The 26,265-nt window shown below is 40.3% G+C and overlaps 1 protein-coding gene, 1 long non-coding RNA gene, 1 pseudogene and 1 gene segment (V, D, J or C); all 4 read right to left on the bottom strand.

The window, feature by feature from the left end:
- Positions 1-910: 910 nt before the first annotated feature.
- LOC124379364 (immunoglobulin lambda-1 light chain-like) lies at positions 911-15,341 on the bottom strand. 4 transcript variants are annotated; one of them, XM_046839685.1, is made up of 5 exons: positions 15,316-15,341; positions 9,882-10,006; positions 9,464-9,789; positions 1,731-1,764; positions 911-1,350 (listed from the first exon to the last, which is right to left on the bottom strand). In XM_046839685.1, the coding sequence occupies exons 1-5, from the start codon at positions 15,336-15,338 to the stop codon at positions 1,028-1,030; spliced, it is 831 nt and encodes a 276-aa protein (XP_046695641.1). In that variant the 5' UTR covers positions 15,339-15,341; the 3' UTR covers positions 911-1,027. The 4 variants fall into 4 exon arrangements, 3 of the variants coding, with proteins under 3 accessions (XP_046695641.1, XP_046695643.1, XP_046695644.1); XM_046839687.1 differs by lacking the exons at positions 1,731-1,764; positions 9,464-9,789; positions 9,882-10,006; positions 15,316-15,341 and adding exons at positions 11,952-11,984; positions 12,994-13,323; positions 13,426-13,571; XM_046839688.1 differs by lacking the exons at positions 9,464-9,789; positions 9,882-10,006; positions 15,316-15,341 and adding exons at positions 2,773-3,101; positions 3,204-3,340.
- On the bottom strand, positions 8,018-9,453 carry LOC124379372. The gene is made up of 3 exons (XR_006924411.1): positions 9,285-9,453; positions 8,209-8,376; positions 8,018-8,106 (listed from the first exon to the last, which is right to left on the bottom strand). It is a non-coding gene; the product is annotated as an uncharacterized LOC124379372 (long non-coding RNA).
- A 2,207-nt stretch (positions 15,342-17,548) lies between the features above and the next one.
- On the bottom strand, positions 17,549-18,764 carry LOC124379370. The segment is given in 3 exon segments: positions 17,549-17,716; positions 18,239-18,560; positions 18,653-18,764. Coding segments are annotated over 3 exon segments (378 nt in total).
- Positions 18,765-19,901: 1,137 nt separating this feature from the next.
- Positions 19,902-25,887, bottom strand: LOC124379366 (annotated as a pseudogene).
- Positions 25,888-26,265: the final 378 nt, after the last annotated feature.

The following is a 26,265-nucleotide window of genomic DNA, read 5'->3' as shown; positions in this document are numbered from 1 at the left end:
AATTTAGGGGTTTTAATAAGAGAGACAGGAGGATAATTTGAAAATTGGGATCTGCCTCTATTTCTTTATTCTGAGAAATGGAATGAAAAATTATCATGTTTATGGTGTATAAAACGACTCTATGAATATTTATTAATGATGTGCTGTATTACAGGCTGGATAAGCAGGTTTAGGTTCTAGCTAGGATTTAGTTTTTCTCTTCTGGATTTTCCTTTTGTCCCAGCAGATGAAATTGCTGTCTATTCAGGATTTGCCTGATGTTTATAAGCTGAATGTTAAAACCATTGGCAGCATTGGTTCTGTAACACACTGTTTACTGCTAAACAGTAAATACCCCAAAAACTTCAGAATCAGGAAATGTTCAGGATCAATTGAACTGAAGTTTCACAGTCCAGAAGAAATAATTTTGAATCAGTTTGACTCCCCTGGTATAAATAGATTTCATGCATTAATGAGTTCTTCTACTCAGAGAGAAGTGAAAGAGAGAAACCACATCATTTACATGAAGCTGAAATTAGGGATCAGGTGCCAGCAGGTGTTTCCTGAGTGAGAGACGACGTCCACACACTGATTAGAACTACAAGTCATCTATAAAGTACATTTACACACTGGTGTGTTCACATCCTCATAATGTTTACAGACCAATAAAACAATTAGTTTTCATTTTAATGTTATTTTCTAAATCTTTTAGATTTATTATCATCTCAGAGACACAGAAGCTTTTCCATTTGTGTGAACCTAAACTCTAAATGTGATCCATTCCTGCTGTAATTCTCTGTTCGTTTTGGGATTTTGATTGAATGTGTGAGATGATCATTGAGTTTGAATAATCATGAACAAACTGAATACTTTTTTCTGTAATGAACTTTATTAACCTTCATCTGATTCCTCAAACACAAAAGCAAAGCGATTGCAGCATCAGGACTTTTTATTCTCAATAAAACTGAATTCTTTTCTACACATTAAACTACAGATTTTAAATCATTTCTACAGCTAAACAATAAACAGGTCAAAGCTGTGATCAGGTTCATTCACTGCATTCAGACTTCTTGATCTTCACCGATGCGGCTTTTCCTCCAGCAGACACTTCACACGTTATGACTTTGTCGTTTTCCCACTCGGAGCTGTCGATGGTCAAATAGCTGCTCAGGGAGAATTTCTTATTGGCTTGCTGCTGTGCAGAGCCGGTGATGACTCCACTGGTGACCGGGTTCCCGTTCACGAGCCAACGCACATCAGCAAAACCACCGGCCACGTCGTTGGCCAAACACACCAGAGTGGCTTTTGTAGACTTCAGCTCTTCACTGGACGGAGGAAGAAGGTTCAGAACAGGAGCCGGGAGAGCAGCGTCTGATTCCACACACAGCAGGAGATATTCATTAACCAGAAGAACATAAATCTCATGTACAGAGAGGAATGAAGAACATTTTATATCAATGATGGAACTTTTCCATTCAGACTGAAACCATAAATCTGTCTGTATGACAGAAAACCAGAAATGGAGAGATTTCATATAAAAGCTCTAAATTAATATTTGACAATTTGAAATACATTTCAGACAAAAATGTTCTGTGTCTTATATTGTAGAACCAATAAAACGCATATGAAGTGTGAAAATAAACTTCTCAAACTGAATAAAGGAATAAAAGCTGATGTTAGAACATGCAGTGTGAAAGTGAAGCAGTGTAGAAGTCTAGTTTATGAAAAAAGAGCTGAGAAGTTTTACTTACCGCTGACGATTAGCTTTGTTCCTTGGCCGAATACCACAGTGATTCATTAAGCGTCCTCACCAGTACAAAACCTCCTCAGATACAGAAGTGAAAGCAGAAGAACTGAAACATCCTCCAGACTTCAGCTCTTTCTTCTCCTGTCTACAATCAGCACACATTCCTGCACCCTTAAGATCCCATTCCATGTCCTTTTGGACATTATTACTTGACATCATTGTGAAACAGAAGATGTTTGGAACTACCAGGATTCTTCTTAGAGCCGGCTGTCTGGCCAAACTCAGTAATCAGGTTTGAAGGACATTGGATAGTGAGGTGATTTTAATGATGACTTTACTTATATATTTAGAATTCCTTCACAGAGAGGACAGAACCTTCGAAAGGTCATCTTATCTTAAACATGCTCCATCAATCAGGACTTTAAGGTTCAGTGACTGGACAGAAGGACATGAGGAAACACATTCTCTGTTCTGATGAAGGAAAAATTTGATCTCTGAAGTCTGAACTTCCAAGAATGATGTCTATCATAATCCAGGATCTGTTTATTAACTGGCTAATCGTATTCCAGTGATGAAGCATGATGGTGGGAGCATCAAGCAATGGAAGTGCTTCTCATTAGCAGTGACTGGAAGAGTGTGTTTGAATACAAGCAAATGTAGAGAGGTCTTTAATGAAGAACTGCTCCTGAGTGGAAACTTCCTCAGACTGTGGCAGTGTTTCACCTTTTAGCAAGACAACAACCTGAAAACATACAGAAAAGACAATGCATGAGTTTCTTCAGGCCCAGACAAATTCAGTCTTCACCCCATGGAACAATGAGAATGTGGATGGAATAATGAACATCTGGATTTGATAAATGTGTAAGAAATGCTCACACAGTATTTGATCTTCTACTTTGAAGCATTAAAAGTAAACATCAAGTGAGTTTCCACTTCAGTTCCAGTGATTTGAAGTTCAGGTTTTTGTTGTTTCTCGTGTTGTGTGAAAGCAGAAGTGAGTGTGAGCAGTGAGGAGGTTTTTGTCATGGTGAACATCACTGTGATACGTACCCACTAGTAGAGTCATCCCTCGTTCCACAGTAATACACTGCTGAATCTCCCACCTCTACATTACGGATTATTAACTGATAGTCGATGTTTGTTGAGGTTTTAGATGTGAAACGTGTGGAAGAAAAGTTGTCTCCATATAGATCAGGAGAACTGTGAGAATGATAAAATCTCAACACAAACTGTGGAGCTTCTTGAGGAATCTGTTTGTACCAGGAGACATAGTTGCTCTCATCCTTTGCGATGTTACAGTCCATAGTGACGGTGTTTCCCTTCTCCTGTGTTCGAACCGAAGGCTTTTGCGTCACCACTTTCTGTGAACTGACCACTGCAACATAAATCACCACAGAGTATCGTTATCATTAAAAAGAGGATTGGAGAGAATGAGAAGGTCTCAGTGTGAAGAGAAAAGCAGGAGCAGGAATCTTACATGCCAGAGCAGGGAGCAGAGTGCAGATGCTGAGCAGCATGATGGCAGTGTGATCAGCAGAGTGAAGAACAGAACCTGAGTCAGCTTACATAAAGCCTCAGAGGCGGGGCCTGGGAAAGCTCTCAGCCAATCAGACGAGTAGAAAGAACAGCTGCACTCGTATCAGCCCTGTGATTGATTAAAAGTATCTGTGCTGAAGAATGACTTTGCGTAACCAAACCATGAACTCCACAGTGTGCAGATTTATTTATATTCATTTATTATTGTGGAGAAATTAGTACCATTTATTATATCAAGTAATGAATAGACGATAAACGCAAACTTTTACGGAATATTTAACACTTTATTGATTTTTCTGACAGAAACATATAAAGGAAATGGAAGTTGCATGAAGACTAAAGAAGGTCAGGAGATTAGGTGCAGTCATGTTCTTCAGGTCCAGAATCAGAGGCTGGAATATTAATAAAGTTTCAAAACCAGAACAACATCAACACTGCTGAATCCTGATCCACTCGTTCACCCTATAACCTCCTGTAATCTAGAAATAAACAAACGAATCAAAAGAAACAGTTCGTTAACGTTTTCCTGATTAATCCTGTATTTTATTTCAATTCCAGTGTTAACATGGACTTACACCACAGTGCTGCTCTGCTCATTCTGAATTCTGATTGGTCAGAAGGAGGTTCATTATGTTTCTATAGCAGCAGCCATGACAGTAGTGCAGGTTTATATTAATTACTCGTATTAATGTTATCGTTTCCATAGCAACAGATCATTTACAGGGACTTGAGCCACTGATGAGTAACATCATATAACCTCATTAATAAATTGATGTGGTGAATTTCAGAACACACTCTGAGGATCTTCAGTGGTTTTGGTGTAAACCAGTTAGAAGTTACTGTCTTACACTGTTACAGTGACACCAACCACAACAATCAGGAAATCTTACTTCAAGTCTCCAATGTAGATCATCTGATCATCCTGAGATCATTAATGTCAATAGACTGATCTGAGAATGTGGATGGAATCATGAAAGTGGAATAAAAGCTCATACCATGTCTGTGATCTTATTCTGTGAACAATTCAAAGTGTTTTCAGTGAACATCAAGTGAGTTTCAACTTCAGTTCCAGTGATTTAAAGTTCAGGTTTTTGTTGTTTCTCATGTTGTGTGAAAGCAGAAGTGAGTGTGAGCAGTGAGGAGGTTTTTGTCATGGTGAACATCACTGTGATACGTGCTCTTTAGCAGAGCTGTCCCATGTGTTACAGTAATACACTGCTGAATCTCCCACCTCTACATTACTGATTATTACTTTATAATCTGATTTAGAGGAGTGTGATGATGTGAATTTAGGAGATGAGAAACCAGACCCATATTTAGGATCGCTCCATTCATGATAATTCCTCAAAACATACTCAGGAACTCCTCCTGGAACCTGTTTATAAAAACGTGCAGCACTATCAGTAACAGTCCCCAGATTACAGTCCATGGTGGCCGTCTGTCCCTGAGTCAGTGTGAGAACAGGAGGCTTCTGCGTCACCACAGTCACACCACTGACACCTGGAATAAAAACAGCACACATGTAACATGGCTTCATGCTCACATTAGATGGAGCCCAAATGCTGATGATCTCCAGAGTTGTGAAATCTTACATGAGAGAACAGTGAAGAGAGCAGAGCTGGCAGCATGGTGTCCGTGTGTGATGGGACTCTGGTGCTGAGTGAAGAGATGATCAGCGTGAGGAGCAGATAAAGGAGAGACTGCAGGGACGTGCTATAAGAGAGACAGGAGGAGGGGCAGAGGGAGGAGACGCTCAACATCACACACCACAGCTGAGCATCTCCACAGTGGTGTACTACATACTGAACCCTCACCTTCCTGTCATTATTAACACCATCAACACTCTGATACACATCCTTTTCTTACAAAGACTCTTTTTAATCAGCTGATCTCAAAGTCATTTCTGATACAATTTCTGTAGATGAAATAAATCAGTAACATGCAGAACATCTCCCTCTACATTTCCCAGAAGAACATCATCATTTACATAAAGTTAAACTGACAGTGTGAGGAGCAGCAGGTGTATCCTGAGTGTGTTTCTCCATGCATGATGTATGATGAGTCAGTGTGAGTTAAACTGTAGAGACCGACAGCACCATAGAGTTCAGTAGATCATCTGGACTCAGATAAGTAGCTACAGGAAGCTGAGTAACAGTTCAGAACTGTTCAGATAATATTGTGTACTGAGGACAAACTGCAGTGTTGATTCTGACTCTGAAGATATTTTAGGGAAGAGTGGATTATTGAATGAGTGAGTGCTATGACTCAGTGTTGGACACAGATTGTACTTAACATCTAGATTCAGCATCAGTTTTGTGTCTCCAAAGATTATGGAGAAAGTCTTATGAAGTTCTGAAGAGAGATTTCAGCAGGAATCACACTGAAGGTCCAGTCATAGCTACAGTCCAGTGTGTAAAACTCAATCCTCTGCTATTCTAAAAGCAATGATGGAAACAGGAACAGACAAAGATTAAATACACATCTTCATTTTATTCCATAAACTTCTCACTTTCAATTCTAAAGAGAAAATACAGAGAAAAATAATGAACCAGGTTAGATTAGATTACAGTAGAATAGATTTAACTTTATTGTCATTGTGGTGCATGTACATAACTGATGAAATGCAGTTAGCATCTAACCAGAAGTGCACACGTTGCCTTTTTGCAATAAATAGCAGTGTGATAAATGGGGTATGGGGTCCATGTGTACAGGGTTGAGGGGGATCCATGTAGAGAAGATGCAGTAGGTAATAATAGATGTATATATAGTACATTTATAGCCACAGGAAAAGCAGCCACAGGATAAAAGCTATTCTTCAGTCTGTGTGTGCGGCTCTGAGGCACCTGTAGCATCTGCCGGATAAGAGAAGGGTGAATAGTCCATGATTGGGGTGAGAGGTATCTTTGATGATGCCCCTCGCCCATTGCAGACAGCGTTTCTTGTGAATGTTCTCCAAGGTGGAAACCTGAGTGCCAATGATTCAGAATCAAGAAATTCAAGTCAAGTCAAGTCAAGTTTATTTCTATTTCGCTTTTCACAACAGACATTGTCTCAAAGCAGCTTTACACAAATCAACAGTGATGGTGAATGGTGTGAATTTGTCCCTGATGAGCAGCCGTGGTGACTGTGGCAAGGAAAAACTCCCTTAGATGTTATGAGGAAGAAACCTTGAGAGGAACCAGACTCAAAAGGGGAACCCATCCTCATCTGGGTGACATCAAGAGTTTGATCATAAATCTTTCAACAATACAGAACACTGGAGAGTGAGAACTAACATGATTACTGGAGTATAAGATTATAAGTGATGTTCTTTCTGCAGTCTTAAACAGTCTATATGGTTAGTAGCTCTGAGTTTTATGAGCTCAGCATTTGTGATCACCACAGATCCAGCATCAGCTTCTCCATGCCAGAGCCTCTAAACACTCCAGGAGGTCCAATGTCAAAACTCCACACATGTAGCGGGATCCAAATGGCACTGCTACGTCTCTAGATGGTTCAGGATGTTTGTGAGTTCGGCATCTACTTCTTTAAAGGTCCGTAATCATCACGAGGTGGGAGGTGACTGGAGCTGGAGCAACCTCCGGATGCCTCGGGATGGGGAGAGAAAGAGAAGCAGTGGAGAGGAATTAGCGTAGCTGCTGTTCATGATATTAACAGCACAAGTTGATAATGTGCATGTGATCAGATGTTCTGGAGCACAAGGTTATGATGTGAGACGTATGTTATGTGTAGGCTTTGCTAAAAAGATATGTTTTTAATCTGCACTTAAACTGGGTGAGTGTGTCTGAGCCCCGAACACCGTCAGGAAGACTGTTCCAGAGTTTAGGAGCTAAATGTGAAAATGCTCTACCACCTTTAGTGGACTTTGCTATTCTAGGAACTACTAGAAGCCCAGAGTTTTGAGATCTTAGGGGCGTGGCGGATTGTAGCGTGTTAGAAGACTGGATAGATACATGGGAGCCAAACCATTTAGTGATTTATAAGTGAAGTAATAGTTTGTAGTCTATTGAAACTTAACAGGAAGCCAATGTAGGGACGATAAGATCGGGGTTATGTGATCATATTTTTGACCTTGTAAGAACTCTGGCTGCTGCATTCTGGGTAAGAACTCTGGCTGCTGCATTACCTGAAACACTCTAAGGATCTTCTCATGGTCTTGGTGTTTATCAGCTAGATTTCATTAATCACAAACATTCAGAGTAAATCTTTATTCATCTCTCATATGTAGATCAACTGATCAACCTGAGTTCATCAAAGCCTGAGAACTGCACTGAGAACCAGGATCAGATCATGAACCATCTGGATCTGATTTCATAAATATGGAATAAAAGCTTGTACCATTTCTGTGATCTTCTGCTGTAAAGAATTCAAAGTGTTTTCAGTGAACATCAAGTGAGTTTCCACTTCAGTTCCAGTGATTTGAAGTTCAGGTTTTTGTTGTTTCTCGTGTTGTGTGAAAGCAGAAGTGAGTGTGAGCAGTGAGGAGGTTTTTGTCATGGTGAACATCACTGTGATACGTACCCACTAGTAGAGTCATCCCTCGTTCCACAGTAATACACTGCTGAATCTCCCACCTCTACGTTACTGATTATTAACTGATAATCGATGTTTGTTGAGGCTTTAGATGTGAAACGTGTGGAAGAAAAATTGTCTCCATATTTACCAGGAGAACTGTTAGAATAATAAAATCTCAACACAAACTGTGGAGCTTCTTGAGGAATCTGTTTGTACCAGGAGACATAGTTGCTCTCATCCTGCGATGTTACAGTCCATAGTGACGGTGTTTCCCTTCTCCTGTGTTCGAACCGAAGGCTTTTGCGTCACCACTTTCTGTGAACTGACCACTGCAACATAAATCACCACAGAGTATCGTTATCATTAAAAAGAGGATTGGAGAGAATGAGAAGGTCTCAGTGTGAAGAGAAAAGCAGGAGCAGGAATCTTACATGCCAGAGCAGGGAGCAGAGTGCAGATGCTGAGCAGCATGATGGCAGTGTGATCAGCAGAGTGAAGAACAGAACCTGAGTCAGCTTACATAAAGCCTCAGAGGCGGGGCCTGGGAAAGCTCTCAGCCAATCAGACGAGTGGAAAGAACAGCTGCACTCGTATCAGCCCTGTGATTGATTAAAAGTATCTGTGCTGAAGAATGACTTTGCGTAACGAAACCATAAACACCACAGTGTGCAGATTTATTTTTATTCATTAATTATTGTGGAGAAATTAGTACCATTTATTATATCAAGTAATGAATAGACGATAAACGCAAACATTTACGGAATATTTAACACTTTATTGATTTTTCTGACAGAAACATATAAAGGAAATGGAAGTTGCATGAAGACTAAAGAAGGTCAGGAGATTAGGTGCAGTCATGTTCTTCAGGTCCAGAATCAGAATCTGAAATATTATTAAAGTTTCAAAACCAGAACAACATCAACACTGCTGAATCCTGATCCTCTCGTTCACCCTATAACCTCCTGTAATCTAGAAATAAACAAACGAATCAAAAGAAACAGTTTGTTAACGTTTTCCTGATTAATCCTGTATTCTATTTCAGTTCCAGTGTTAACATGGACTTACACCACAGTGCTGCTCTGCTCATTCTGAATTCTGATTGGTCAGAAGGAGGTTCATTATGTTTCTATAGCAGCAGCCATGACAGTAGTGCAGGTTTATATTAATTACTCGTATTAATGTTATCGTTTCCATAGCAACAGATCATTTACAGGGACTTGAGCCACTGATGAGTAACATCATATAACCTCATTAATAAATTGATGTGGTGAATTTCAGAACACACTCTGAGGATCTTCAGTGGTTTTGGTGTGAACCAGTTAGAAGTTACTGTCTTACACTGTCACAGTGACACCAACCACAACAATCAGGAAATCTTACTTCAAGTCTCATATGTAGATAATCTGATCATCCTAAAATCATTGAAGTCAATAGACTGATCTGAGAATGTGGATGGAATCATGAACATCTGGATATGATTTCATGAAAGTGAAATAAAAGCTCGTACCATGGCTGTGATCTTCTTCTGTGAAGAATTCAAATTGTTTTCAGTGAACATCAAGTAAGTTTCCACTTCAGTTCCAGTGATTTGAAGTTCAGGTTTTTGTTGTTTCTCGTGTTGTGTGAAAGCAGAAGTGAGTGTGAGCAGTGAGGAGGTTTTTGTCATGGTGAACATCACTGTGATACGACTTCGTTAGCAGAGCTGTCCCATGTGTTACAGTAATACACTGCTGAATCTCCCACCTCTACATTACTGATTATTAATTTATAATCTGATTGAGAGGAGTGTGATGATGTGAATTTAGGAGACGAGAAACCAGACCCATAGGAAGGAGAGCTCCAGCCATGATAATTCCTCAAAACATACTGAGGAACTCCTCCAAGAACCTGTTTATAAAAGCCTGCCGCACTACCAGTAACAGTCCCCAGATTACAGTCCATGGTGGCCGTCTGTCCCTGAGTCAGTGTGAGAACAGGAGGCTTCTGCGTCACCACAGTCACACCACTGACACCTGGAATAAAAACAGCACACATGTTACATGGCTTCATGCTCACATTAGATGGAGCCCAAATGCTGATGATCTCCAGAGTTGTGAACTCTTACATGAGAGAGCAGTGAAGAGAGAGCAGAGCGCTGGCAGCATGGTGTCCGTGTGTGATGGGACTCTGGTGCTGAGTGAAGAGATGATCAGCGTGAGGAGCAGATAAAGGAGAGACTGCAGGGACGTGCTATAAGAGAGACAGGAGGAGGGGCAGAGGAAGGAAAGGCTTATTGTTGTAATACTGCCCTCTATTGAACAGATACGAGAATGCAGTTTAGCAGCTATTCACTAATTCAGCAAAGGGTTTAGGAAGAGAAAAATCAGGTCATTAAAGAGGCATTTCAACATGATTGTTTCTGCACTTCCAAGTCACTTGTGTCAGCTTTTATGTCTATCTACATTTAATTTAGGGGTTTTAATAAGAGAGACAGGAGGATAATTTGAAAATTGGGATCTGCCTCTATTTCTTTATTCTGAGAAATGGAATGAAAAATTATCATGTTTATGGTGTATAAAACGACTCTATGAATATTTATTAATGATGTGCTGTATTACAGGCTGGATAAGCAGGTTTAGGTTCTAGCTAGGATTTAGTTTTTTCTCTTCTGGATTTTCCCTTTTGTCCCAGCAGATGAAATTGCTGTCTATTCAGGATTTGCCTGATGTTTATAAGCTGAATGTTAAAACCATTGGCAGCATTGGTTCTGTAACACACTGTTTACTGCTAAACAGTAAATACCCCAAAAACTTCAGAATCAGGAAATGTTCAGGATCATTTGAACTGAAGTTTCACAGTCCAGAAGAAATAATTTTGAATCAGTTTGACTCCCCTGGTATAAATAGATTTCATGCATTAATGAGCTCTTCCACTCAGAGAGAAGTGAAAGAGAGAAACCACATCATTTACATGAAGCTGAAATTAGGGATCAGGTGCCAGCAGGTGTTTCCTGAGTGAGAGAGGACGTCCACACACTGATTAGAACTACAAGTCATCTATAAAGTACATTTACACACTGGTGTGTTCACATCCTCATAACGTTTACAGACCAATAAAACAATTAGTTTTCATTTTAATGTTATTTTCTAAATCTTTTAGATTTATTATCATCTCAGAGACACAGAAGCTTTTCCATTTGTGTGAACCTAAACTCTAAATGTGATCCATTCCTGCTGTAATTCTCTGTTCGTTTTGGGATTTTGATTGAATGTGTGAGATGATCATTGAGTTTGAATAATCATGAACAAACTGAATACTTTTTTCTGTAATGCACTTTATTAACCTTCATCTGATTCCTCAAACACAAAAGCAAAGCGATTGCAGCATCAGGACTTTTTATTCTCAATAAAACTGAATTCTTTTCTACACATTAAACTACAGATTTTAAATCATTTCTACAGCTAAACAATAAACAGGTCAAAGCTGTGATCAGGTTCATTCACTGCATTCAGACTTCTTGATCTTCACCGATGCGGCTTTTCCTCCAGCAGACACTTCACACGTTATGACTTTGTCGTTTTCCCACTCGGAGCTGTCGATGGTCAAATAGCTGCTCAGGGAGAATTTCTTATTGGCTTGCTGCTGTGCAGAGCGGTGATGACTCCACTGGTGACCGGGTTCCCGTTCACGAGCCAACGCACATCAGCAAAACCACCGCCACGTCGTTGGCCAAACACACCAGAGTGGCTTTTGTAGACTTCAGCTCTTCACTGGACGGAGGAGAAGGTTCAGAACAGGAGCCGGAGAGCAGCGTCTGATTCCACACACAGCAGGAGATATTCATTAACCAGAAGAACATAAATCTCATGTACAGAGAGGAATGAAGAACATTTTTATATCAATGATGGAACTTTTCCATTTAGACTGAAACCATAAATCTGTCTGTATGACAGAAAACCAGAAATGGAGAGATTTCATATAAAAGCTCTAAATTAATATTTGACAATTTGAAATACATTTCAGACAAAAATGTTCTGTGTCTTATATTGTAGAACCAATAAAACGCATATGAAGTGTGAAAATAAACTTCTCAAACTGAATAAAGGAATAAAAGCTGATGTTAGAACATGCAGTGTGAAAGTGAAGCAGTGTAGAAGTCTAGTTTATGAAAAAAGAGCTGAGAAGTTTTACTTACCGCTGACGATCAGCTTTGTTCCTTGGCCGAATACCACAGTGATTCATTCAGCGTCCTCACCCGTACAAAAACCTCCTCAGATACAGAAGTGAAAGCAGAAGAACTGAAACATCCTCCAGACTTCAGCTCTTTCTTCTCCTGTCTACAATCAGCACACATTCCTGCACCCTTAAGATCCCATTCCATGTCCTTTTGGACATTATTACTTGACATCATTGTGAAACAGAAGATGTTTGGAACTACCAGGATTCTTCTTAGAGCCGGCTGTCTGGCCAAACTCAGTAATCAGGTTTGAAGGACATTGGATAGTGAGGTGATTTTAATGATGACTTTACTTATATATTTAGAATTCCTTCACAGAGAGGACAGAACCTTCGAAAGGTCATCTTATCTTAAACATGCTCCATCAATCAGGACTTTAAGGTTCAGTGACTGGACAGAAGGACATGAGGAAACACATTCTGTGTTCTGATGAAGGAAAAATTTGATCTCTGAAGTCTGAACTTCCATGAATGATGTCTATCATAATCCAGGATCTGTTTATTAACTGGCTAATCGTATTCCAGTGATGAAGCATGATGGTGGGAGCATCAAGCAATGGAAGTGCTTCTCATTAGCAGTGACTGGAAGAGTGTGTTTGAATACAAGCAAATGTAGAGAGGTCTTTAATGAAGAACTGCTCCTGAGTGGAAACTTCCTCAGACTGTGGCAGTGTTTCACCTTTTAGCAAGACATCAACCTGAAAACATACAGAAAATACAATGCATGAGTTTCTTCAGGCCCAGACAAATTCAGTCTTCACCCCATGGAACAATGAGAATGTGGATGGAATCATGAACATCTGGATTTGATAAATGTGTAAGAAATGCTCACACAGTATTTGATCTTATTCTTTGAAGAATTAAAAGTAAACATCAAGTGAGTTTCCACTTCAGTTCCAGTGATTTGAAGTTCAGGTTTTTGTTGTTTCTCGTGTTGTGTGAAAGCAGAAGTGAGTGTGAGCAGTGAGGAGGTTTTTGTCATGGTGAACATCACTGTGATATCTCCTCTTTAGCAGAGCTGTCCCATGTTCCACAGTAATACACTGCTGAATCTCCCACCTCTACATTACGGATTATTAACTGATAGTCGATGTTTGTTGAGGCTTTAGATGTGAAACGTGTGGAAGAAAAGTTGTCTCCATATAGATCAGGAGAACTGTGAGAATGATAAAATCTCAACACAAACTGTGGAGCTTCTTGAGGAATCTGTTTGTACCAGGAGACATAGTTGCTCTCATCCTTTGCGATGTTACAGTCCATAGTGACGGTGTTTCCCTTCTCCTGTGTTCGAACCGAAGGCTTTTGCGTCACCACTTTCTGTGAACTGACCACTGCAACATAAATCACCACAGAGTATCGTTATCATTAAAAAGAGGATTGGAGAGAATGAGAAGGTCTCAGTGTGAAGAGAAAAGCAGGAGCAGGAATCTTACATGCCAGAGCAGGGAGCAGAGTGCAGATGCTGAGCAGCATGATGGCAGTGTGATCAGCAGAGTGAAGAACAGAACCCGAGTCAGCTTTCATAAAGCCTCAGAGGCGGGGCCTGGGAAAGCTCTCAGCCAATCAGACGAGTAGAAAGAACAGCTGCACTTGTATCAGCCCTGTGATTGATTAAAAGCATCTGTGCTGAAGAATGACTTTGCGTAACCAAACCATAAACTCCACAGTGTGCAGATTTATTTATATTCATTTATTATTGTGGAGAAATTAGTACCATTTATTATATCAAGTAATGAATAGACGATAAACGCAAACTTTTACGGAATATTTAACACTTTATTGATTTTTCTGACAGAAACATATAAAGGAAATGGAAGTTGCATAAAGACTAAAGAAGGTCAGGAGATTAGGTGCAGTCATGTTCTTCAGGTCCAGAATCAGAATCTGAAATATTATTAAAGTTTCAAAACCAGAACAACATCAACACTGCTGAATCCTGATCCACTCGTTCACCCTAAAACCTCCTGTAATCTAGAAATAAACAAACGAATCAAAAGAAACAGTTTGTTAACGTTTTCCTGATTAATCCTGTATTCTATTTCAGTTCCCGTGTAAACATGGACTTACACCACAGTGCTGCTCTGCTCATTCTGAATTCTGATTGGTCAGAAGGAGGTTCATTATGTTTCTATAGCAGCAGCCATGACAGTAGTGCAGGTTTATATTAATTACTCGTATTAATGTTATCGTTTCCATAGCAACAGATAATTTACAGGGACTTGAGCCACTGATGAGTAACATCATATAACCTCATTAATAAATTGATGTGGTGAATTTCAGAACACACTCTGAGGATCTTCAGTGGTTTTGGTGTAAACCAGTTAGAAGTTACTGTCTTACACTGTCACAGTGACACCAACCACAACAATCAGGAAATCTTACTTCAAGTCTCCAGTGTAGATCATCTGCTCATCCTGAGATCATTACTGTCAATAGACTGATCTGAGAATGTGGATGGAATCATGATAATCTTGATCTGATTTCATAAAAGTGGAATAAAAGATCGTACCATGTCTGTGATCTTCTGCTATGAAGAATTCAAAGTGTTTTCAGTGAACATCAAGTGAGTTTCCACTTCAGTTCCAGTGATTTGAAGTTCAGGTTTTTGTTGTTTCTCGTGTTGTTTGTAAGCAGAAGTGAGTGTGAGCAGTGAGGAGGTTTTTGTCATGGTGAACATCACTGTGATACGTACTCTTTAGCAGAGTCGTCCCATGTCTTACAGTAATACACTGCTGAATCTCCCACCTCTACATTACTGATTATTAATTTATAATCTGATTGAGAGGAGTGTGATGATGTGAATTTAGGAGACGAGAAACCAGACCCATAAGAAGGAGAGCTACCATGATAATTGTATAATACATACTGAGGAACTCCTCCAGGAACCTGTTTATAAAAACGTGCAGCACTATTAGTAACAGTCCCCAGATTACAGTCCATGGTGGCCGTCTGTCCCTGAGTCAGTGTGAGAACAGGAGGCTTCTCGTCACCACAGTCACACCACTGACACCTGGAATAAAAACAGCACACATGTTACATGGCTTCATGCTCACATTAGATGGAGCCCAAATGCTGATGATCTCCAGAGTTGTGAACTCTTACATGAGAGAGCAGTGAAGAGAGCAGGCGCTGGCAGCATGGTGTCCGTGTGTGATGGGACTCTGGTGCTGAGTGAAGAGATGATCAGCGTGAGGAGCAGATAAAGGAGAGACTGCAGGACGTGCTATAAGAGAGACAGGAGGAGGGGCAGAGGAGGAGACGCTCAACATCACACACCACAGCTGAGCATCTCCACAGTGGTGTACTACATACTGAACCCTCACCTTCCTGTCATTATTAACACCATCAACACTCTGATACACATCCTTTTCTTACAAAGACTCTTTTAATCAGCTGATCTCAAAGTCGTTTCTGATACGATTTCTGTAGATGAAATAAATCAGTAACATGCAGAACATCTCCCTCTACATTTCCCAGAAGAACATCATCATTTACATAAAGTTAAACTGACAGTGTGAGGAGCAGCAGGTGTATCCGGAGTGTGTTTCTCCATGCGTGATGTATGATGAGTCAGTGTGAGTTAAACTGTAGAGACCAACATCACCATAGAGTTCAGTAGATCATCTGGACTCAGATAAGTAGCTACAGGAAGCTGAGTAACAGTTCAGACCTGTTCAGATAATATTGTGTACTGAGGACAAACTGCAGTGTTGATTCTGACTCTGAAGATATTTTAGGGAAGAGTGGATTATTGAATGAGTGAGTGCTATGACTCAGTGTTGGACACAGATTGTACTGAACATCTAGATTCAGCATCAGTTTTGTGTCTCCAAAGATCATGGGGAAAGTCTTATGAAGTTCTGAAGAGAGATTTCAGCAGGAATCACACTGAAGGTCCAGTCACAGCTACAGTCCAGTGTGTAGAACTCAATCCTCTGCTATTCTAAAAGCATTGATGGAAACAGGAACATACAAAGATTAAATACACATCTTCATTTTATTCCATAAACATCTCACTTTCAATTCTAAAGAGAAAATACAGAGAAAATAATGAACCAGATCCAGAATTGCTTCAGATCTTAACATTCACTGAAACACTCTGAGGATCTTCTCATTGTCTTGTGTTTATCAACTAAAATCATCAGTAATATGTAGATGTCTCTCATATGTAGATCACCTGATCATCCTGAGTTCATCAAAGCCTGAGAACTGCACTGAGAACCAGGATGGAATCATGAACCATCTGCATCTGATTTTATTAATATGGAATAAAAGCTCGTACCATGTCTTTGATCTTCTACTCTAAAAAATTCTAAGTGTCTTCATGGAACATCAAGTGAGTTTCCACTTCAGTTCCAGTGATTTGAAGTTCAGGTTTTTGTTGTTTCTCGTGTTGTGTGAAAGCAGAAGTGAGTGTGAGCAGTGAGGAGGTTTTTGTCATGGTGAACATCACTGTGATACGTACTCTTTAGCAGAGCTGTCCCATGTGCCACAGTAATACACTGCTGAATCTCCCACCTCTACATTACTGATTATTAATTTATAATCTGATTGAGAGGAGTGTGATGATGTGAATTTAGGAGACGAGAAACCAGACCCATATTGAGGAGAGCTCCAGCCATGATAATTCCTAATGACATACTGAGGAACTCCTCCTGGAACCTGTTTATAAAAGCCTGCCTCATAATTAGTAACAGTCCCCAGATTACAGTCCATGGTGGCCGTCTGTCCCTGAGTCAGTGTGAGAACAGGAGGCTTCTGCGTCACCACAGTCACACCACTGACACCTGGAATAAAAACAGCACACATGTTACATGGCTTCATGCTCACATTAGATGGAGCCCAAATGCTGATGATCTCCAGAGTTGTGAACTCTTACATGAGAGAGCAGTGAAGAGAGAGCAGGCGCTGGCAGCATGGTGTCCGTGTGTGATAGGACTCTGGTGCTGAGTGAAGAGATGATCAGCGTGAGGAGCAGATAAAGGAGAGACTGCAGGGACGTGCTATAAGAGAGACAGGAGGAGGGGCAGAGGGAGGAGACGCTCAACATCACACACCACAGCTGAGCATCTCCACAGTGGTGTACTACATACTGAACCCTCACCTTCCTGTCATTATTAACACCATCAACACTCTGATACACATCCTTTTCTTACAAAGACTCTTTTTAATCAGCTGATCTCAAAGTCGTTTCTGATACGATTTCTGTAGATGAAATAAATCAGTGACATGCAGAACATCTCCCTCTACATTTCCCAGAAGAACATCATCATTTACATAAAGTTAAACTGGCAGCGTGAGGACCAGCAGGTGTATCCTGAGTGTGTTTCTCCATGCGTGATGTATGATGAGTCAGTGTGGGTTAAACTGTAGAGACAGACAGCACCATAGAGTTCAGTAGATCATCTGGACTTAGATAAGTAGCTACAGGAATCTGAGTAACAGTTCAGAACTGTTCAGATAATATTGTGTACTGAGGACAAACTGCAGTGTTGATTCTGACTCTGAAGATATTTTAGGAAGAGTGGATTATTGAATGAGTGAGTGCTATGACTCAGTGTTGGACACAGATTGTACTGAACATCTAGATTCAGCATCAGTTTTGTGTCTCCAGAGATCATGGAGAAAGTCTTATGAAGTTCTGAAGAGAGATTTCAGCAGGAATCACACTGAAGGTCCAGTCATAGCTACAGTCCAGTGTGTAGAACTCAATCCTCTGCTATTCTAAAAGCAATGATGGAAACAGTAGCAGGCAAAGATTAAATACACATCTTCATTTTATTCCATAAACATCTCACTTTCAATTCTAAAGAGAAACTACAGAGAAAAATATTGAACCAGATCCATAATTGCTTTCGATCTTAACATTCCCTGAAACACTCTGAGGATCTTCTCATTGTCTTGTGTTTATCAACTAAAATCATCAGTAATATGTAGATGTCTCTCATATGTAGATCACCTGATCATCCTGTGTTTATCAAAGCCAGAGAACTGCACTGAGAACCAGGATGGAATCATGAACCATCTGCATCTGATTTTATTAATATGGAATAAAACCTCGTACCACGTCTTTGATCTTCTACTCTAAAAAATTGTAAGTGTCTTCATGGAACATCAAGTGAGTTTCCACTTCAGTTCCAGTGATTTGAAGTTCAGGTTTTGTTGTTTCTCGTGTTGTGTGAAAGCAGAAGTGAGTGTGAGCAGTGAGGAGGTTTTTGTCATGGTGAACATCACTGTGATACGTACTCTTTAGCAGAGCTGTCCCATGTGCCACAGTAATACAATGCTGAATCTCCCACCTCTACATTACTGATTATTAATTTATAATCTGATTTAGAGGAGTGTGATGATGTGAATTTAGGAGACGAGAAACCAGATCCATAGGAAGGAGAGCTCCAGCCATGATAATTCCCAATAACATACTGAGGAACTCCTCCTGGAACCTGTTTATAAAAGCGTGCAGCACTATCAGTAACAGTCCCCAGATTACAGTCCATGGTGGCCGTCTGTCCCTGAGTCAGTGTGAGAACAGGAGGCTTCTGCGTCACCACAGTCACACCACTGACACCTGGAATAAAAACAGCACACATGTTACATGGCTTCATGCTCACATTAGATGGAGCCCAAATGCTGATGATCTCCAGAGTTGTGAACTCTTACATGAGAGAGCAGTGAAGAGAGAGCAGAGCGCTGGCAGCATGGTGTCCGTGTGTGATGGGACTCTGGTGTTGAGTGAAGAGATGATCAGCGTGAGGAGCAGATAAAGGAGAGACTGCAGGGACGTGCTATAAGAGAGACAGGAGGAGGGGCAGAGGAAGGAAAGGCTTATTGTTGTAATACTGCCCTCTATTGAACAGATACGAGAATGCAGTTTAGCAGCTATTCACTAATTCAGCAAAGGGTTTAGGAAGAGAAAAATCAGGTCATTAAAGAGGCATTTCAACATGATTGTTTCTGCACTTCCAAGTCACTTGTGTCAGCTTTTATGTCTATCTACATTTAATTTAGGGGTTTTAATAAGAGAGACAGGAGGATAATTTGAAAATTGGGATCTGCCTCTATTTCTTTATTCTGAGAAATGGAATGAAAAATTATCATGTTTATGGTGTATAAAACGACTCTATGAATATTTATTAATGATGTGCTGTATTACAGGCTGGATAAGCAGGTTTAGGTTCTAGCTAGGATTTAGTTTTTTCTCTTCTGGATTTTCCCTTTTGTCCCAGCAGATGAAATTGCTGTCTATTCAGGATTTGCCTGATGTTTATAAGCTGAATGTTAAAACCATTGGCAGCATTGGTTCTGTAACACACTGTTTACTGCTAAACAGTAAATACCCCAAAAACTTCAGAATCAGGAAATGTTCAGGATCAATTGAACTGAAGTTTCACAGTCCAGAAGAAATAATTTTGAATCAGTTTGACTCCTGGTATAAATAGATTTCATGCATTAATGAGTTCTTCTACTCAGAGAAGTGAAAGAGAGAAACCACATCATTTACATGAAGCTGAAATTAGGGATCAGGTGCCAGCAGGTGTTTCCTGAGTGAGAGACGACGTCCACACACTGATTAGAACTACAAGTCATCTATAAAGTACATTTACACACTGGTGTGTTCACATCCTCATAATGTTTACAGACCAATAAAACAATTAGTTTTCATTTTAATGTTATTTTCTAAATCTTTTAGATTTATTATCATCTCAGAGACACAGAAGCTTTTCCATTTGTGTGAACCTAAACTCTAAATGTGATCCATTCCTGCTGTAATTCTCTGTTCGTTTTGGGATTTTGATTGAATGTGTGAGATGATCATTGAGTTTGAATAATCATGAACAAACTGAATACTTTTTTCTGTAATGAACTTTATTAACCTTCATCTGATTCCTCAAACACAAAAGCAAAGCGATTGCAGCATCAGGACTTTTTATTCTCAATAAAACTGAATTCTTTTCTACACATTAAACTACAGATTTTAAATCATTTCTACAGCTAAACAATAAACAGGTCAAAGCTGTGATCAGGTTCATTCACTGCATTCAGACTTCTTGATCTTCACCGATGCGGCTTTTCCTCCAGCAGACACTTCACACGTTATGACTTTGTCGTTTTCCCACTCGGAGCTGTCGATGGTCAAATAGCTGCTCAGGGAGAATTTCTTATTGGCTTGCTGCTGTGCAGAGCCGGTGATGACTCCACTGGTGACCGGGTTCCCGTTCACGAGCCAACGCACATCAGCAAAACCACCGCCACGTCGTTGGCCAAACACACCAGAGTGGCTTTTGTAGACTTCAGCTCTTCACTGGACGGAGGAGAAGGTTCAGAACAGGAGCCGGGAGAGCAGCGTCTGATTCCACACACAGCAGGAGATATTCATTAACCAGAAGAACATAAATCTCATGTACAGAGAGGAATGAAGAACATTTTTATATCAATGATGGAACTTTTCCATTCAGACTGAAACCATAAATCTGTCTGTATGACAGAAAACCAGAAATGGAGAGATTTCATATAAAAGCTCTAAATTAATATTTGACAATTTGAAATACATTTCAGACAAAAATGTTCTGTGTCTTATATTGTAGAACCAATAAAACGCATATGAAGTGTGAAAATAAACTTCTCAAACTGAATAAAGGAATAAAAGCTGATGTTAGAACATGCAGTGTGAAAGTGAAGCAGTGTAGAAGTCTAGTTTATGAAAAAAGAGCTGAGAAGTTTTACTTACCGCTGACGATTAGCTTTGTTCCTTGGCCGAATACCACAGTGATTCATTAAGCGTCCTCACCAGTACAAAAACCTCCTCAGATACAGAAGTGAAAGCAGAAGAACTGAAACATCCTCCAGACTTCAGCTCTTTCTTCTCCTGTCTACAATCAGCACACATTCCTGCACCCTTAAGATCCCATTCCATGTCCTTTTGGACATTATTACTTGACATCATTGTGAAACAGAAGATGTTTGGAACTACCAGGATTCTTCTTAGAGCCGGCTGTCTGGCCAAACTCAGTAATCAGGTTTGAAGGACATTGGATAGTGAGGTGATTTTAATGATGACTTTACTTATATATTTAGAATTCCTTCACAGAGAGGACAGAACCTTCGAAAGGTCATCTTATCTTAAACATGCTCCATCAATCAGGACTTTAAGGTTCAGTGACTGGACAGAAGGACATGAGGAAACACATTCTCTGTTCTGATGAAGGAAAAATTTGATCTCTGAAGTCTGAACTTCCAAGAATGATGTCTATCATAATCCAGGATCTGTTTATTAACTGGCTAATCGTATTCCAGTGATGAAGCATGATGGTGGGAGCATCAAGCAATGGAAGTGCTTCTCATTAGCAGTGACTGGAAGAGTGTGTTTGAATACAAGCAAATGTAGAGAGGTCTTTAATGAAGAACTGCTCCTGAGTGGAAACTTCCTCAGACTGTGGCAGTGTTTCACCTTTTAGCAAGACAACAACCTGAAAACATACAGAAAATACAATGCATGAGTTTCTTCAGGCCCAGACAAATTCAGTCTTCACCCCATGGAACAATGAGAATGTGGATGGAATCATGAACATCTGGATTTGATAAATGTGTAAGAAATGCTCACACAGTATTTGATCTTCTACTTTGAAGCATTAAAAGTAAACATCAAGTGAGTTTCCACTTCAGTTCCAGTGATTTGAAGTTCAGGTTTTTGTTGTTTCTCGTGTTGTGTGAAAGCAGAAGTGAGTGTGAGCAGTGAGGAGGTTTTGTCATGGTGAACATCACTGTGATACGTACTCTTTAGCAGAGCTGTCCCATGTGCCACAGTAATACACTGCTGAATCTCCCACCTCTACATTACGGATTATTAACTGATAGTCGATGTTTGTTGAGGCTTTAGATGTGAAACGTGTGGAAGAAAAGTTGTCTCCATATAGATCAGGAGAACTGTGAGAATGATAAAATCTCAACACAAACTGTGGAGCTTCTTGAGGAATCTGTTTGTACCAGGAGACATAGTTGCTCTCATCCTTTGCGATGTTACAGTCCATAGTGACGGTGTTTCCCTTCTCCTGTGTTCGAACCGAAGGCTTTGCGTCACCACTTTCTGTGAACTGACCACTGCAACATAAATCACCACAGAGTATCGTTATCATTAAAAGAGGATTGGAGAGAATGAGAAGGTCTCAGTGTGAAGAGAAAAGCAGGAGCAGGAATCTTACATGCCAGAGCAGGGAGCAGAGTGCAGATGCTGAGCAGCATGATGGCAGTGTGATCAGCAGAGTGAAGAACAGAACCTGAGTCAGCTTACATAAAGCCTCAGAGGCGGGGCCTGGGAAAGCTCTCAGCCAATCAGACGAGTAGAAAGAACAGCTGCACTTGTATCAGCCCTGTGATTGATTAAAAGTATCTGTGCTGAAGAATGACTTTGCGTAACCAAACCATAAACTCCACAGTGTGCAGATTTATTTATATTCATTTATTATTGTGGAGAAATTAGTACCATTTATTATATCAAGTAATGAATAGACGATAAACGCAAACTTTTACGGAATATTTAACACTTTATTGATTTTTCTGACAGAAACATATAAAGGAAATGGAAGTTGCATAAAGACTAAAGAAGGTCAGGAGATTAGGTGCAGTCATGTTCTTCAGGTCCAGAATCAGAATCTGAAATATTATTAAAGTTTCAAAACCAGAACAACATCAACACTGCTGAATCCTGATCCACTCGTTCACCCTAAAACCTCCTGTAATCTAGAAATAAACAAACGAATCAAAAGAAACAGTTTGTTAACGTTTTCCTGATTAATCCTGTATTCTATTTCAGTTCCCGTGTAAACATGGACTTACACCACAGTGCTGCTCTGCTCATTCTGAATTCTGATTGGTCAGAAGGAGGTTCATTATGTTTCTATAGCAGCAGCCATGACAGTAGTGCAGGTTTATATTAATTACTCGTATTAATGTTATCGTTTCCATAGCAACAGATAATTTACAGGGACTTGAGCCACTGATGAGTAACATCATATAACCTCATTAATAAATTGATGTGGTGAATTTCAGAACACACTCTGAGGATCTTCAGTGGTTTTGGTGTAAACCAGTTAGAAGTTACTGTCTTACACTGTCACAGTGACACCAACCACAACAATCAGGAAATCTTACTTCAAGTCTCCAGTGTAGATCATCTGCTCATCCTGAGATCATTACTGTCAATAGACTGATCTGAGAATGTGGATGGAATCATGATAATCTTGATCTGATTTCATAAAAGTGGAATAAAAGCTCGTACCATGTCTGTGATCTTCTGCTATGAAGAATTCAAAGTGTTTTCAGTGAACATCAAGTGAGTTTCCACTTCAGTTCCAGTGATTTGAAGTTCAGGTTTTTGTTGTTTCTCGTGTTGTTTGTAAGCAGAAGTGAGTGTGAGCAGTGAGGAGGTTTTTGTCATGGTGAACATCACTGTGATACGTACTCTTTAGCAGAGTCGTCCCATGTCTTACAGTAATACACTGCTGAATCTCCCACCTCTACATTACTGATTATTAATTTATAATCTGATTGAGAGGAGTGTGATGATGTGAATTTAGGAGACGAGAAACCAGACCCATAAGAAGGAGAGCTACCATGATAATTGTATAATACATACTGAGGAACTCCTCCAGGAACCTGTTTATAAAACGTGCAGCACTATTAGTAACAGTCCCCAGATTACAGTCCATGGTGGCCGTCTGTCCCTGAGTCAGTGTGAGAACAGGAGGCTTCTGCGTCACCACAGTCACACCACTGACACCTGGAATAAAAACAGCACACATGTTACATGGCTTCATGCTCACATTAGATGGAGCCCAAATGCTGATGATCTCCAGAGTTGTGAACTCTTACATGAGAGAGCAGTGAAGAGAGCAGGCGCTGGCAGCATGGTGTCCGTGTGTGATGGGACTCTGGTGCTGAGTGAAGAGATGATCAGCGTGAGGAGCAGATAAAGGAGAGACTGCAGGGACGTGCTATAAGAGAGACAGGAGGAGGGGCAGAGGGAGGAGACGCTCAACATCACACACCACAGCTGAGCATCTCCACAGTGGTGTACTACATACTGAACCCTCACCTTCCTGTCATTATTAACACCATCAACACTCTGATACACATCCTTTTCTTACAAAGACTCTTTTTAATCAGCTGATCTCAAAGTCGTTTCTGATACGATTTCTGTAGATGAAATAAATCAGTAACATGCAGAACATCTCCCTCTACATTTCCCAGAAGAACATCATCATTTACATAAAGTTAAACTGACAGTGTGAGGAGCAGCAGGTGTATCCGGAGTGTGTTTCTCCATGCGTGATGTATGATGAGTCAGTGTGAGTTAAACTGTAGAGACCAACATCACCATAGAGTTCAGTAGATCATCTGGACTCAGATAAGTAGCTACAGGAAGCTGAGTAACAGTTCAGACCTGTTCAGATAATATTGTGTACTGAGGACAAACTGCAGTGTTGATTCTGACTCTGAAGATATTTTAGGGAAGAGTGGATTATTGAATGAGTGAGTGCTATGACTCAGTGTTGGACACAGATTGTACTGAACATCTAGATTCAGCATCAGTTTTGTGTCTCCAAAGATCATGGGGAAAGTCTTATGAAGTTCTGAAGAGAGATTTCAGCAGGAATCACACTGAAGGTCCAGTCACAGCTACAGTCCAGTGTGTAGAACTCAATCCTCTGCTATTCTAAAAGCATTGATGGAAACAGGAACATACAAAGATTAAATACACATCTTCATTTTATTCCATAAACATCTCACTTTCAATTCTAAAGAGAAAATACAGAGAAAAATAATGAACCAGATCCAGAATTGCTTCAGATCTTAACATTCACTGAAACACTCTGAGGATCTTCTCATTGTCTTGTGTTTATCAACTAAAATCATCAGTAATATGTAGATGTCTCTCATATGTAGATCACCTGATCATCCTGAGTTCATCAAAGCCTGAGAACTGCACTGAGAACCAGGATGGAATCATGAACCATCTGCATCTGATTTTATTAATATGGAATAAAAGCTCGTACCATGTCTTTGATCTTCTACTCTAAAAAATTCTAAGTGTCTTCATGGAACATCAAGTGAGTTTCCACTTCAGTTCCAGTGATTTGAAGTTCAGGTTTTGTTGTTTCTCGTGTTGTGTGAAAGCAGAAGTGAGTGTGAGCAGTGAGGAGGTTTTGTCATGGTGAACATCACTGTGATACGTACTCTTTAGCAGAGCTGTCCCATGTGCCACAGTAATACACTGCTGAATCTCCCACCTCTACATTACTGATTATTAATTTATAATCTGATTGAGAGGAGTGTGATGATGTGAATTTAGGAGACGAGAAACCAGACCCATATTGAGGAGAGCTCCAGCCATGATAATTCCTAATGACATACTGAGGAACTCCTCCTGGAACCTGTTTATAAAAGCCTGCCTCATAATTAGTAACAGTCCCCAGATTACAGTCCATGGTGGCCGTCTGTCCCTGAGTCAGTGTGAGAACAGGAGGCTTCTGCGTCACCACAGTCACACCACTGACACCTGGAATAAAAACAGCACACATGTTACATGGCTTCATGCTCACATTAGATGGAGCCCAAATGCTGATGATCTCCAGAGTTGTGAACTCTTACATGAGAGAGCAGTGAAGAGAGCAGGCGCTGGCAGCATGGTGTCCGTGTGTGATAGGACTCTGGTGCTGAGTGAAGAGATGATCAGCGTGAGGAGCAGATAAAGGAGAGACTGCAGGGACGTGCTATAAGAGAGACAGGAGGAGGGGCAGAGGAGGAGACGCTCAACATCACACACCACAGCTGAGCATCTCCACAGTGGTGTACTACATACTGAACCCTCACCTTCCTGTCATTATTAACACCATCAACACTCTGATACACATCCTTTTCTTACAAAGACTCTTTTAATCAGCTGATCTCAAAGTCGTTTCTGATACGATTTCTGTAGATGAAATAAATCAGTGACATGCAGAACATCTCCCTCTACATTTCCCAGAAGAACATCATCATTTACATAAAGTTAAACTGGCAGCGTGAGGACCAGCAGGTGTATCCTGAGTGTGTTTCTCCATGCGTGATGTATGATGAGTCAGTGTGGGTTAAACTGTAGAGACAGACAGCACCATAGAGTTCAGTAGATCATCTGGACTTAGATAAGTAGCTACAGGAATCTGAGTAACAGTTCAGAACTGTTCAGATAATATTGTGTACTGAGGACAAACTGCAGTGTTGATTCTGACTCTGAA

Source organism: Silurus meridionalis, chromosome 25 (genome assembly GCF_014805685.1).
Source record: "Silurus meridionalis isolate SWU-2019-XX chromosome 25, ASM1480568v1, whole genome shotgun sequence".
Lineage (NCBI taxonomy): Eukaryota > Metazoa > Chordata > Actinopteri > Siluriformes > Siluridae > Silurus > Silurus meridionalis.
The sequence above is the reverse complement of the archived record's forward strand: the minus strand, read 5'-3'. Positions and strand labels throughout refer to the sequence as shown.

Coding starts and splice junctions, on each gene's coding strand:
- LOC124379364 (XM_046839685.1), bottom strand. CDS start 15,338: ATGGTGTTAATAATGACAGGAAG. Junction 9,790..9,881: donor TCTCTTCACTGCTCTCTCAT/GTAAGAGTTCAC, acceptor TTTTTATTCCAG/GTGTCAGTGGTGTGACTGTG. Junction 1,351..1,730: donor AACAAAGCTAATCGTCAGCG/GTAAGTAAAACT, acceptor GTGTGGAATCAG/ACGCTGCTCTCCCGGCTCCT.